Below are 14375 nucleotides of genomic sequence, written 5' to 3'. Positions count from 1 at the left end.
CATTTTGGGGGAAATGTTCTCTAACCAAAGCTAAACTGGACAAGCTATAATTTTCTTGGGAGTGTTAGGGAGGAGGAAGGGTGGTAAAAGTAAAAGGTGCTCTTCTCCTTAGGCAATTTCTTTCCAGGGGACATCACTTGATTTTGTTTCTCGCTTAAATTTCAGGATGCAAATAAGGAAAGTGGTAAGGCCTCCAAGCCCCATAAAGTGACCAAGGAACACCGAGAGAAGCCAAGAAAAGACTCTGAGAGCAAAGGCTCCTCCAAAGACCTGGATCGTGAACAGACTAAACCACCGAAGGACAGCTCCCGAAAACCCCCTGAGAATAAATTGCCTAAGGAGGAGAAGGTACCTCCAAAAGCAGCTTTCAAGGAACCAAAACTGGCAGTAAAGGAGACCAAATTGGAAAATATGTCTCCAAAGGGTGGGCCCCAGCCTGAGCCTAAGCCTTCCAGCAAGCGACCTGCCAACGTGGACTCACCAAAGCCCAGCGCCAAAAAACAAAAAAAAAGCAGCTCCAAAGGGGCAAAGAACATCTTGGCAACCTCTCCCCGGACCTCGTCTTCCTCATATCCAGACAAAAAGCAGACTAAGGAGAAGATGAATGCCAAAGCTGAGAAGGTAAAATCAGAGAGTGAGCCCAAGGAGATCAAAAAACCTGTGGATCTGGAAGAATCTAATTCTGAAGATGAAGCTTCCTTCAAGTCCGAGGTGAGGATGGCTTCTTTCCTTTCTTTAACCAGTCATCTCTTGAATACTCTGTTGGCAAAGAAGGGCTTTCACAACCAGGGCCCATTCATTCATAGAGCAGGTCCAGGGAGATAGTGTTCTCACTGGGTACAGGCATAGAATAAAGGAGAGTAAACTCTTCAGTTTGGGCAGAGGGGCAAATTTCTTCCAGTTTGTTTCCTGGGTGTCCAGGTGCTCTTAATGCTAATTAAATGGAAGATAGGAGGATGAAATTACATCATAACCTAGATTAAATAATCATGTCCTGTGTGATTTTGGAGAAAAGGAAATAAGCAGAGGTGCTCAATGAGTGCTTGTGTCATATTCTGAAAATTCCCCTGAGTTACCAGCTGCTGGCTATGCTTCTCAGCTTTACACAAGCTTGGCTTGCCCTGAGATTTAACACTTGAAGGAAGCTAGTAAGTTCAGACTTCTCATTTCACAGATAAGGAAACTGAGATCCAGAGAGAATTGACTTGACTAAGCTCATGTAAGTAGGAAGCAGAGCCAAGACTCACAACCCTGTCCTTTAACTACAGATTCAATGCTCTTTCTCCTGCAGTGCTACCTTTCCTTGGAAACTCTTCTCTAGTTCTCTTACCATGAAGTAGAACCCTCCAGTTAGTCTATGCATTGTGCTTTCCATTTCCAAGATTCTAGTTTGATACCAAAAGCATTGTATTTGTAAATCTTAGTTCTCTTAGTCCTGTGTGACAATGGGCAAGGAATCTTCCTTCTCTGGACGTAGTTTCCTCCTCTCTAAAATGAGAGGGATTGGGCTAGATCAAGGGCTCTGTGTTAAGAGTGGTCTTTACATTTTTAAATACAGTAAAACTTTATTTAAAAGCTATTCCTTGGGGGGAGCAGTGTGAAAACAGAGTATGGGACATAATTTGCCAACCCCTGGATTAAATGATCTCTAAGAGCTATTTCCTTCCTAATGATGGGAGGAAAGCAAGATATTCTCAGGTGTTTTGTGAACTTCATGGTTGATCTAAAATACTTGTCTCCATCACTCGTAGTTGGATACATCTTAGATGAGATGGGACTATAAGATCATGTGACTAATGGCTTAGCAAACACCAGAACTCATATAGCCTTCAGAGCTGACACTCTGGCTGGCATGTGCCATTACTCAGGCTGGGCTAGGCACTGGGGCTTTCAAAGAGGATAAAGACATCCTTTCCCTTTAGGGCAGGGGCTCTTCCAGCCTGGTTGGGGAGCAGGAGATAAGTAATTGCCAAACGCTGCGTGCACTGAGGGCCATCACTCTGAACCTCCTGAGATCTACCACATTTCTGCTGGAAGGACAGCCAGGCTCTACTTGGGGTTTCACTCAGTCCATTCTGTCTTCATTGTCTTTACTTTCTCCCATGGCATTCACTATAAGCCATGTACTCCTTCATCCTGTGAGATGTGTTTATCTTCCTGTGTGGGAAAGCGCTCACTCACTGAATTTGGAATCAGAGAATAAAATTCCCAGCTCAGCTACTTAAAAACTTACTGTATAACCTTGGACAAATCACTTTCTCAGCCTCAATTTCCTTTTCTGTAAAATGATAGGTTTAGTCTAGAAGATGTTGGACAGCCCTTGCAGCTTTCGCTCTGTAAATTCTGGATTTTCCCATAAATCCTTTGTAGAGGATCTTTCCAGTATTATGGAAACCTCCTTTTTCTCTATCTTTTTTTTTTTTGACATTTACTGGATACTAGGGCAGATTACTACTACTGTAACTTCACTCTTGCTCCAAGATTGACTTACTTCCTTTTCCCAATTATACGTTAGATTTTGTCTGACCAGAATGTAATGTGTTCATACATTCCCTGAACTACTTTTTTGCATGCAAGTAGTTACATTGATAATATATTGCATCCTCCTTATACCAACCAGAGTCTCTCCATCATCCCTTTAATATGTTGTATTAATACCTCACTTGTTTATGAGATCAAACAGCATTATGTACCTTGATGATGCTGATAAACCTTTCATTGTAGTACTCTGTAGGGTCCAGAGGGTTTTTACTTACATTTCCCCAATCGATTTTCATGGGTGAGGAAGATGTGATTACTTTCTTATTTTTTACATGAGGAAATTGAGGCTCAGAGGAGAAGTGACTTGTCCAAGTTCACATTGATAAGGGAGCAGTAGAGCAGAACTAGACTCCAGATCTCCAAAATCTTAATTCTAATCATTTCATCTTTCTAATCTCCTCACATGAATGAATGCATCACCACCTGCTTTATTCACCATCCTTGGTTCGTTGTGACTTTTAAACATTTCCAAGAATCAAATTCTTCTTTCAAGGGCACAGATTTTGCCACCATAAAGGCTGTTTAAAAGCATTACTCACAGGTACCAAATTCCCTTTCTAAGAGAGGCCTGCCAAACGTTGAGTAGTTGGCATTCTCATTGTACTAATCATATAGCATCCCACGTTAACTGTCATCCCACGTTAACTGTTTTGAAAGGATTGGTGCTCATTAGGATGTGTTAATGAGGTCTGGTGAGGGGGAGCAAAAGTAGCCATGCAACTTTATATTGTATACTGACCTTTAACTGCCCTGTACACACAGTGTACCCCAATTGGGTACCAAGTTGGTACTTCTGGCCATCGTAATGAAGATGTATAGTGGGATGTTGGGGAGTATTGCCTACAGTACCTAGGCTTACAGAGTTTGTACTGGCAAATAGCATTAGAAGGGGCTGAATGTGTGGTCTGACTTAGAGCCCAATGGGGACCACCCCATGCTTTGCCAGGCCAGAAGTGGATCTTCCTCTGAGCACAGGGGCAATAGAGTTGTCAAACTGATTCTTGAATGGCTCCTGGTGTCTGTGTGTCTGAACTTAAGCCCATTTTCATTCCTTTCTACCATCTAGATTTGGGGGGAAGGCAGTCACAGGCTAGAACTGGCTCAATTCTATTCAGTTGCCAGCCAAACTGCAGTTGCTGTTTTCTTACCAAGGATTCTGTTGGGGATAGAAGGCCCTTGCCTGGAGATTTCCTTTTCCAAGTTGATAAGAATCATTACTTGGAAGAAGTGGAATGGGAACTTCCTCGTTCCTAATCTTTTTTGTGTGGTGGACCCCTTTGATATTTAATTGAAGCCTCATCAAAATCTTTACTAAGTTGTGGATGGCAGTGTAGTATACTGGACAGAGTCAGGAAGACCTGGGTTCAGATGCTACCCATGCTGTGTGATCCTGGGCAGATTTCCTCTAACACATCTGAGCTTCAGGGTCCTCATCTTTAAAATTGTGGTCTTTGAAGTTATGATGCAGGGTCTCTGTGAAAGGATTACCCATACTTTGAACAAGTAATAATTATAGTAGTAATGATAATTTTCTGTACATTTTTAGATTTACAGAGTGCTTTCCTCACAGCAACCAATATGCAGTACTTAGATAACAACGCAGGAATCACTGTTTCTCTCAAGCAGATAAATCTGCAAAGGCTCAAATAAAGGAGGTAACATGCCCATGATCACATAGAAGTACTACTTTATATAAGGGATTTTGCATCACTGTTTATATTGTAGTGGGCCATTGAAAACCAAGCTGAGTCAGAGAGATACTGACTGAGATTTCTTCAGATGGTAGGTGATCATTTAAAGGCCATTGATTCATATCAGGCAAGAGCTCCAACTGGAAATTATGAAGGCCACCATGACGTCTGACAGCGGACAGGCAGCTCTTGTGATTCTGGTACTGTACCTATGCATTAGTATTTGGAAAAGTGTGACCTTTCTACTATGATTTGAGTGATATCTGACCATTCTAAGAACCTTCTCTCCCTGGTAATTTTGCTTTTATCACTGGCTCTTTGGGGTTCTTGTACATGTTGGGAAAACAGAGATGAAAGCTGAGAGAGATGCTGGCCAAACCCTTGCAAACTGAGCCACTTAGAGATGATTTTCCTAACCTTCAGGAAAACAGCTTCTGCCATCCTAGAGCTTTTGAACTGGAAGCGACCTGAGAGGACATCAGGTCCTCACTGCCACCCCTTGTAGGAATACCCTCAACAGCTTCACTGGTCAGGAGGGCTCCAGCCAACCTCTGCTTGTACCCCTCTGGGCCACTCCTGAGGCAGCCTCTTCCACAAGAGAACAATTCTCAGTGTTACTGAGTTTGGTCTGATGTTTCTGTACATTTTGTGTTCCCTTATACCGTACATGTTGTTTCCTTCATGTGAACTTTTTGAAGACAAGCACTGTCTTGTCTTCTTATTCATAGCACTCAACATAGGACCAAGAGCACTGCAGGCATTTAAGAAATGATTGTTGAATGAGGACCAAATTAATGAATTGGATTACTCTAATGACTTAGGAAAGTTGCATTAAGGCAGATTTCAGCTTCCTTTCTCCCTCTTCCTTCCCCCTCAAAAAAAAAGTATTAAAGTAAGAGGCATTCAAGAGCAGAATGGGTTAATTTGTTTAATAAGTGGCTGACATCTATATGGTACCTAAAGGTTTGCAGATGCTTTACAAATATTATCTCCCTTCATACTCACAACTCTGAGAGGCAGGTGCTACTATTATCCCTATTTTACAGTTGAGGAAACTGAGGCAGACAGCACTTTAAGGACTTGCCCAGGATCGCATAGTAAGTATCTGAGGCCATATTTGAAGTTAGATCTTCCTGACTCCACTGCTCTCTCCATTGTGCCACCTAGGTACTAATAGTACCTAGTAACTGCTTGTTACTAGAGATCTTCAAGTGGAGGCTGTATGGCCTCTAAGTTGAAATGTTACTGAAAAGATTCCTGTTCAGGTCAGGACTGGCCTAGAACTAGCTTCTCTATGAATTTTCTTGCAACTCTGAGATTTCACTGATTTCATCATCTTTTATGATCTGTAGAGAAAAGGTACTCTTCAGTAGCAGTGAATATACTTGACCCTCAAGGGAGAAGCCTGTTAAGCAGCCTCACTATTCTTAGATTTTTAGGGTGAATGGGCAGTTAGTCTGCCAAATTTCAGAAGACCTCATGACTCACCAGGTATCAAGACATGTTCTGGTTTGCTGAGGTTCAGGCTACTGCCTTGGAAATGTAAATGTGGGCCTAGTCAGGCCACTAGACTTGGTATCATGGGACCTAGGTGTCCCAGTCAGCCAGTTTAGATTTTAAAGATGTGCAGAAAATGGGTGCAAGGACTGGTAGCAATGGGTGAATATAAAAGTATTGTAGTTCTTTAAAAACAGTATCAGAAATATGGAAGCTCAGAATGAATAGAGACTGTCCAGGAGAAAGCTAAAATCAACAGATATCAGGGCACCTAACTACATTAGGAAAAGGGAATCAGAGAAGGATTAGGACTGCTTCAGAGGGTGAATGGGATGGTGGAAAGAATATAGAACTTATTTTGCATTTTTCTTTGCCAAGGAGAAGGATCTTTGGGTGGGATAAAACTAATAAGGAGTTGATCGCCATGATACCCCTTGATGAATTCTGATTATCTGGCCATTTTTAGGTAATGAAAGAACTAGTAGATGTTTCTGTTCAGCCACTGTCAGTAATCTTTGAGTGACCACAAAGAGTAGATGCTAAGCAGACCCCTCTCCAGGGCCTTTGTGTTCAATATCTCAGGGTAGCTGCTAAGTTAGCATTAGTTAATTCACTATTCAGATTTTATTTCGCCACCTTGTGATAGTTTATGATATACCTCTGTTTGAAGTCCTTAAACATCATGAAACCTAGCTATGGGTGGAAATACACTGAAATGTGGGTGGAAATATTCTCCCATTCCTGAAGTTCCTCATCCTGCTTATCAGTTTAGTAAAGGGAATGGGATCTTTCCTTAAATTCTTGCTTGAGGGCTCAGAATTTACTCTTGGAAGGAAAGCTCTGAAAGATGCTTGCTGACATCTTGTGGTCGTTAGCGTTTAGAAACTATAGTCATGTACTTATCTGGGATAAAATACTATTTTCACTGACATAGAAAATAGTACCTTTAATGTGAATGTCAGTATGTGCCCCCCATAGGTCAAGGAAGGTCATGAGCCCAGGGATGCGCTCCAGGCCTAGCTCTAGGCAGAGTCTCAGGCCCCACTAGATGTTAGTTGCTTGGTACATGGACATCAGTTGGTTGTCAAGTGTGTGTCCAAGTCAGTATGACTTGGCATCCATTGCTAAATTCTTTGTCACAGTTGGCAGAAGAAAGTGAAGCATGAGTCCCAGTGACTGAGCTTATGGAAGCCACCCTGGTCCTTTTTGCATATTCTACATTCCAACCAAACTGGTCGTTCCTTGGCCCCACATCTCATCTCACTCTTATCAATCTATGTACCTTTGCATATGTTGTTTCCAGGGCCTGGGAATGGTCTCCCTGCTCTTACCTTTTTCTGTTGAAATCCTTCAAACCCCAGCTCAATTGTCACCCTCTCCGGGAAAAAAAGCATTAGATCTGGAGCCCCAGGGCTGGGTTCAGATCCAAACTGTTGTATTCTTCTCTCTGTCACTTTGGGCAAGGCACTTAACTGTCTTCATCTCTAGATGAAGGGAATTAGGCTATCTTGGTTGTAAGATCCCTTTAGCTCTAAATCTACAATCCTATAGATCATCAATTCTGGCTCTGAGCCAGGCGGAGAAAGCTATAAGCATTCTTGGTGTTTCCTCAAATCTCTTACACTCTTACAACAACGCTTGTCTTTCCTAGATCACATTCTGCCTTTGTGTAGGTGCCATATTCTACAAGCTTCTTGATAGCAGGGCCTGTGTCTTAACAAAAATTCACATTTACCTATCATTTTAAGATTCGCAAAGCCCGTTATTTACCTTATATCTTATGTCAGTGCAGTTATTACCTTTATTTTACATGTAATTATCAATGTATTTTTTTAATCTTATCTCTCAGTATCCATCCATCATGGTGCTATGCATGTATATCACAGAAATTTCATAAATGGCTTTTTAATTTGGTAAACTGACCCAGAATGGGGAAGTGACCTGTCCAGAATCAAACAGTTTACCTATGACTGAGTCTCTTGTGTCAGGATTCACACTACTCCAGAGCCCTTAGGAATGAGATTTCTCAGTTTAGGACAATAATGTCAGAGTGCTTTGGTTGCATGCTTTCAGAAGGATGGAGTGTGGGTTGCTATTTTTTCTGGGGAGCATAGGTCTCTAGATTTTCTCAACCATAAGGAGACTAGGTCAGCTACATAAAATATGATACAATCTTGCCCAAGTGCCATTGCTATTAGATATACTCCAGTTGTCTCCTTGTTTTGCTGTGGATTGAAAGATTAAGATTCTTTTTCCTTTTTTTTTCCTTTTTATGGGGGGTGAAGTCTGTCCAGTCCAGCCCTTCCAACTCCAGCTCCAGTTCGGATTCCAGTTCAGATTCGGATTTTGAGCCATCTCAGAACCACAGTCAAGGTCTGTTACAAGAAAGGAGTATTATTGTTTTATGGTTTCCCCCATTCATTTTAATTCTTCTATGCAACATGCATTTAATAGGAATGTACACGTAGAACTTATATAAGATTGTACGCCATCTCAGGGAAGGAGTAGGGAGGGGGAGGGGGTTATAAGAGGGAAGGAGTAGAAAAAAATCTAAAATGTATAGAAGTGATTGTCGAACACTAAAAACAAATAAAATAATTCAATTTAAAAAAAAAAGGAAAGGGTATCAGTAGATATGATTATGAATATTTACTTGTACCTAGAGCATGGGGGAAACCCTCTGCTCCCATCCTGGCCACAGCAGAGGGCCAGATGGGAAAGGACAGAAGAGAGCTGTGTTTTGATACTCGAACAAAGGTTGTTCAGAAAGTAACCTTACAAAGTTAACTGCCAGAGTATTACACATGGTAGGTGCAGCCTACCATTGTTCAAGTGAGTCAGCTGTCATTCTGTGTGTTTTAAAATAGCTGTTCTCTTTGAATAAACTAACAGTCCCTAGGCAAGTACAAAGATTGATTCAGTGTTCAAAGGCAAGAAATACCCCACTAAGGCAGTTCACCACCAAAACCATAAGGTTTGGGGGGAGTGTTTTTAGTGTAACAGATATATCTAAGTGGATATGCCTAGGTGGTGGGCAAAGTTTCAAGAAGGAAGGCCAAGCCCCAGTGACTAAATTACCAACAGATTTATTATACTGTGCATGACTCATACACATTAAACTTTGCAAACAGAATTGTGCAAGTGGAGAGCTCCCAAAGCACTAGTCTGGAAATGACCATAGGGATAGCAGATCACTTAAAAACATGTGATGAATTTGTATTTTATGTCCTTACCAAGAACAGTAAGATGAAGTCAGGGTGGTGGAATCAACCTGGTTTGGGGACAGGTGTCTTTCTCCAGGCTGGGCTGAAGTAGCATTCATGCTTGGAGGCCCGTTGAATTGATGCTTCTGGTTGTGATTGGACCAGGTGCCAGATGTGAGCCTGAATCCTGTTTCTTTGTCAGTACCATTTCATTGTTAGCTCACTAGAGTGGTGAGCTGACTCCTTTATTGTCCAAGGTCAGCTCTGCTGTATGTCCCTACCATTGAACCACCAGGACCAAATTGTCTTCTCTGGGCTTGTCATTTTTGAGCCCAAGGCTACCGTCTAGCCATTTGCCTACTTGCTTGCCTAAAACTATTGTCAGCAAACACCAGTAATTCAAGCATGAAATAATCTAGATTTTAATTTAAATGATTTGGTGATTTGAGGGCAAATGTTTACTTCTCTTGAAATATTTACATAATAATACTGACATGTAAAGTTGTCGTATATTTTCTGATGATTCTGCCTTCCCTCAAAGCTCACTAAATTCAGATCACAAGAAAATGGAGTTTTTCTTTACAGGGTGCTAGTTGAAAATAATGCTGTATTTTCTTCCACAAAATGACACATAGAAATGTGTTATACATGATTGCACATGTATAACCTATATCAGATTGCTTATTGTCTGAAGGAGAGGGGAAGAGGGAAAGAAGGATAGAATTTGGAACTTAAAACTTAAAAAAAAAGAATGCTAAAAATTAGTTTTTACATGTAATTGGGGGAAAGGAAAATATTATTAAAATAATAACAATAATAATATTCTAGGAAACCTCTTACGTCGAGAGAGAGGCCTTATAACCCATGGCAAAGCCAAAACTTCCTGGAGAGTTTGTTCAAAAAGTGACAGATTGCCTAAAATATTCCCTCAATATGAACACATGTACAGAAGGGAGCCTGTGGCATGGGGTCCACGTGGGGTGTTGCATTCCTGCCACTTCTTGATTGTCAGACCCCTTTACATCATTATGAAGAAGTCCACAGTAATTTAGAGTTCCATTCATCTGAAGGTTTTAAAGCCAGGGAGTTAATCCATTTATCTGGCTGGCCTCTTGACTGACCCTCCAGGCACAGGGTATGTGAGGCATGATTAGAGAATCTCTTCTTCCTTACCTGTTTGACTGAGGATTTCTCTTCCCTGGCTTTTAGGGTTCCACTTTCCTTCACTTATAAAATGCTGAAAATAGTTATTAGGTGAAGAATCCTGATAGATTTGCCTTTTATATGTTACTATCGATCAGAGGTTGGGGAGACATCAAGTCATAGAGTTTTTGAGATGGAGAGACCATCTGTGCCAACCCTCTTATTTGACAGACTGAAACAGGATCATGTGAAATGAGAGGGCTTTGTGTCCCTTTGTTGCTTTGGGCATACAAATATAAACCAAGTGTAGTTTGTAAGGAATGGGGAGCTGTTTGCCTCTCAGCAGAGGTGACGCTTGACGGAGAATGGGTGGGATCACTCAGTAAAGATGTAAATAGTGACCCAAACCAAGAGAGTCATATGCCATTTGCAGTGGGAGCACTGTGGGACAAGTTATAAGATGTATTGCTATCTGTTCCCCCTAGTTTGAGGGAGAGAATGCTTGCCATTCCTCTCAACCTCGTGGCACATACTGGAGTCTCTGACCTGAATGCTTCAGCTAAGAGGAATGCTTTCTTAATTTGCTTCCAAACTGTGGAGGTAGTGTGTCATCATGGGCCTGGGCTCTGACTGGATCCAGAAACTTAGATTTGTAGTCAGAAAGGTAGGAAAGGGATGATTGAGTGGGACTGGAGTTGAGGAGGCCTGAGTTCCAAAATGAGCTTGTGGGAACCAAATATATTCTTTTTTTTTTTTTTTTATCAAATTGTCAAGCTGTAAAAAAAGAATGTGAGAGTCCATTTCGTTTCCTCTGATCTCCTTTTCTAATATGATGAGGCTCTGCCTGTCAGGGTAAAGCTGTTTGGGAGTGGGATTTTTGGTGGGCTATTGAATATCTGTTGCACTGTCAGAGATTCTTTCCAGTTCTTGACTATGTAATAGTGATTTCTGTTAAGGCCAGTGTATTCAATATTATCTTTTCCCATCTCCCCCAAAAACTCAGGCCCCTTGCGTTCTATGGTGGAAGACCTACAATCAGAGGAATCAGATGAAGACGATTCCTCTTCTGGTGAGGAGGCAGCTGTCAAAACAAACCCAGGCAGAGATTCCAGGTGATAAACAAGTTCCAAGACTGTCCTCTTCCTGTCTACCGTCTAGAGTTAGAATCAGCCTGCTGGTATCAGTGGAGAATCTTTCCCTTTGGTGTTACAATTACTGCAGGTCATATTACGTCTGAGAAGGACCTTAAGAAATAAAATGTTGACGCTTAGAATATAAAATGTTATAGTTGAAAGGGACCTGGGAACATAAAACATCAGAGCAAGAAGGTAGCATGTAGCATAGAATGTTAGAGCTGGAAAGAATCTGAAAATCCAGCTGCTGAGCCAGGAGAGACTTTCTAGATAACCTGTCTTGTTTTCTAGAGAGGAAACTGACTGATGGTGGGGTTGGGGGACAGGGGTGGGCTTGTCCATGTTCTGTGAGTGAATCAGTTGTTCTTGGTTCTCTTAATCAGAAGTGAGATGTTCATCCGACATCTTTTATGGAGACCAGAGCCCAGATAAGACAGATCTAGCCCTGGAGTAGGTTGTAGGCCCCCAAGATTCAGGAGACAGACCTTCTTAAATTTCAAAGCATTTTCAAGTGATTGCTCCCTGACCCTTACAATCTGCCCTTGAAGAAGGCGGCTGGATAATCCAGGGAAAGAGCCCAGGATTTTGGAATCAAAGGATTTGAGTTTGAATCTTGGCTGTGCTACTTACTGTGCCCCCCTCTTTGGGCCTTAGTTTCCTAATTTGTTAATTGACTAAATGATCTGCAATATCCTTCCCAGACCTATGATCCTAAATAGTCAGGGAGCAAATTCCCCATTTCTCAGTCTATCTCTCTACTTAGGACAGGCAACTGAGCTCTCTCTGAGGTTATTTTTGAACACTGCTCAGATTGGTCAAGAACTACAGCAGCCTGCCCATATTTCTTTACTATGAGCCAGCAACATCCTGGCTCCATACTGCCAGGCTACTTAATGTGTTCCATGACATCAGTGGTTTGCTTGTCTGTTTACACATGCTCACTTGACAGCAAACCACTTCAGTCTAATGTTGGCTTTGGTCTCTTAGCTGACCCCTGGAAACTTTGGGCGGAAGTGGCTTTCTGGCTTGGCTTGGCTCAGCTGTATGTGGGGTAGCTCACTCAGCTTTTGTGACCTTGGACAAGAGGTCTGTATTAGCACTCTGGTTTGCAAAGTCCCTTTTGGACCCTACCCTCCTTCCCCAACAAGAACCTAGTGTATACGAAGTACCTACTACCTGCAGAATCCTGTAGTAGAAACCACGGAAAGGCAAAAAGTTAACTACAATTCCCTAATTTCATCACCTAGTAGGGAGAAAGGATAAGATGGAAACACAGATATTTAGTGTTGTATAATTAGTGCATTAGATAGGTCTGAGAACAAACGGACTTCTGAGGAGCAGAATTATTAACTACCAGAACAAACTAGGAAAAGCATCATGATGAAAGTGGCCTTTTATTCAACCCTTAAAGAATGGGTAAGAATTCAACAGGTAAAAAGAAGGAAGGTCATTCCATGCAGAGAAAATAGCCTAAGGAGGTTTCCAGTTTGTTTCAGCCCATGAGGAGAGGCTGGAGCCCTAGCAGGTCGTTCTGTACTTCGTGGTACAGACACTGTGACCTACCAGTTTATATAATTGCTGTGGGCCCTAGGAGCTGGGAAGGATTTCATTCCCCCAGTCTGGTAATTCTCAGATATTCTGAGCCCATCCGGATGTAAAGGGGTCTCACTAGAAGGATGAAGCCAGCAGTTGATCACAGAGGCCTCAGCAGAACAATGACCTACCCCTTGGCATGGGAACAATGTCACGTGGATCACACAGGGCTCTACCTGGAGCACGAGAGCCTGCAAATAGACTGCTTACCTTTATATACTCTCCTTCTCTCTCATTTTCAGGTTGAGTTTCAGTGACAGTGATAGTGACAACAGTGCAGACTCTTGCCTGCCCAGTCGAGAGCCCCAACCTGCTCAGAAACTGCCTCCAGCCAACAGCAAGGTATTTGGGGAGGAAAGGAAAGAAGAAAGAGCAGGGAGGCACATAGTCCTGAACTTTTTGTCTTTCAGCCCTGCCCTTTACAACCATTCCTAATAGCATTGTCATCAGGGAAAAAGGTCTATGTGCTCATTAGGATGCCTCACTTAGATGTCTCTAGGCAGTTAAGTGCTAGGGACCAATATGAACTTGTGATCAGAGTGGATTTATTCTTATAGTGCCCTGGCATTGCACTAGAGCCCCCCACGCAGCAAAATCTCAGGGCTCTTCTTAGTGGGGAGTTTAGTCACAGTTTAATGGACTTCATTTGCCTGGGACTAATGAGGTAAAGGAGTTTGACTTCTTTGAGAAATACCTTACCGAACTTTTTTCTTAGGAAGTGTTGTGATTCCAAGTACAGAATTGGGGAGGCATTGACTAGCCCTCAGTTCATAAGAAAAAAAGATTTTAGTGGACTCCCAAGATCCATCTGAGTCCCAAGGATGGAGGGTTCAAAAAAGGTAATACCATTTTAGCCCGCACTGATAGAAACATAGTGGGGAAAATAAGGCAGTTGATAGTCTTTGTGGACTCTGCTGTGGTTAGAAACATCATCTCTGCCCTGAAGGAGCTTGTAGTCTAACAAGAGAGACAATGTGGGCATATATCTGTGCCTCCAGAATGGTTACAGGACCCTTAGAAGTGAAAGGTCTCTTGCCAAAGTGATCTGAGTTGAAGGTAGACAGAAGCCAAGGGTTCTCAGAGAAGAAGTGAGGAGGAGGGCAGGGATTCCAGGCATGTTCTACAGCCAGCACCAAGATCCAGAGACAGGAGACAATCTAGCCTGTCTGGCTAAAGAAGACTGGAAGAAAAGGGGATTGGGAGAGGGAATTGTAGAGAGTTCCAAATGCCAAAGAATTCTGTACTATTATTGAACAAGATTGAAGCTTAAAATTGCCCTAAGACCTTGAGGATACCTGTATTTGATCCTGGAGTTTCAGTAGAGAGTCATAGGGTATGTGAGGTAGGGGAAGTACAGAGGGACCTCATCAGACCTGTGTTTTAAGAAAATTACGTTAGTAATTCTGGGCAGGATCAATTGAAGTGGGGACAGAAACTTAAGTAAAGGAGACTATGGGGATTGATTAATATTATGTTTTCAAAGCTTAGTTAGTGTCCTAGTGCTGCTGAATTTATTCTGCAGCAGTCTTCCCATTATTTCTTTGTAGCTTTCGTATGTCGTTTTAGTGCATTAA

General features: G+C 42.1%; 1 protein-coding gene across 4 annotated transcripts in view; it reads left to right on the top strand.

The window, feature by feature from the left end:
* Positions 1-14375, top strand: part of MLLT1 (MLLT1 super elongation complex subunit) — an 89534-nt gene that overhangs the window by 70102 nt on the left and 5057 nt on the right. For 2 of the 4 annotated variants that reach the window (XM_072601990.1, XM_072601988.1), the window contains 4 exons: positions 166-712; positions 8007-8102; positions 11079-11187; positions 13044-13143. In XM_072601990.1, the coding sequence (XP_072458091.1) occupies positions 166-712; positions 8007-8102; positions 11079-11187; positions 13044-13143 (852 nt within the window). The remainder of the gene's footprint in view (positions 1-165; positions 713-8006; positions 8103-11078; positions 11188-13043; positions 13144-14375) is intronic. The other 2 variants (XM_072601991.1, XM_072601989.1) reach the window with 1 other exon arrangement.

This window comes from Notamacropus eugenii, chromosome 4 (assembly GCF_028372415.1).
Source record: "Notamacropus eugenii isolate mMacEug1 chromosome 4, mMacEug1.pri_v2, whole genome shotgun sequence".
Lineage (NCBI taxonomy): Eukaryota > Metazoa > Chordata > Mammalia > Diprotodontia > Macropodidae > Notamacropus > Notamacropus eugenii.
Note: the sequence above shows the minus strand (reverse complement) of the source record. Positions and strands in the feature narration are given on the sequence as shown.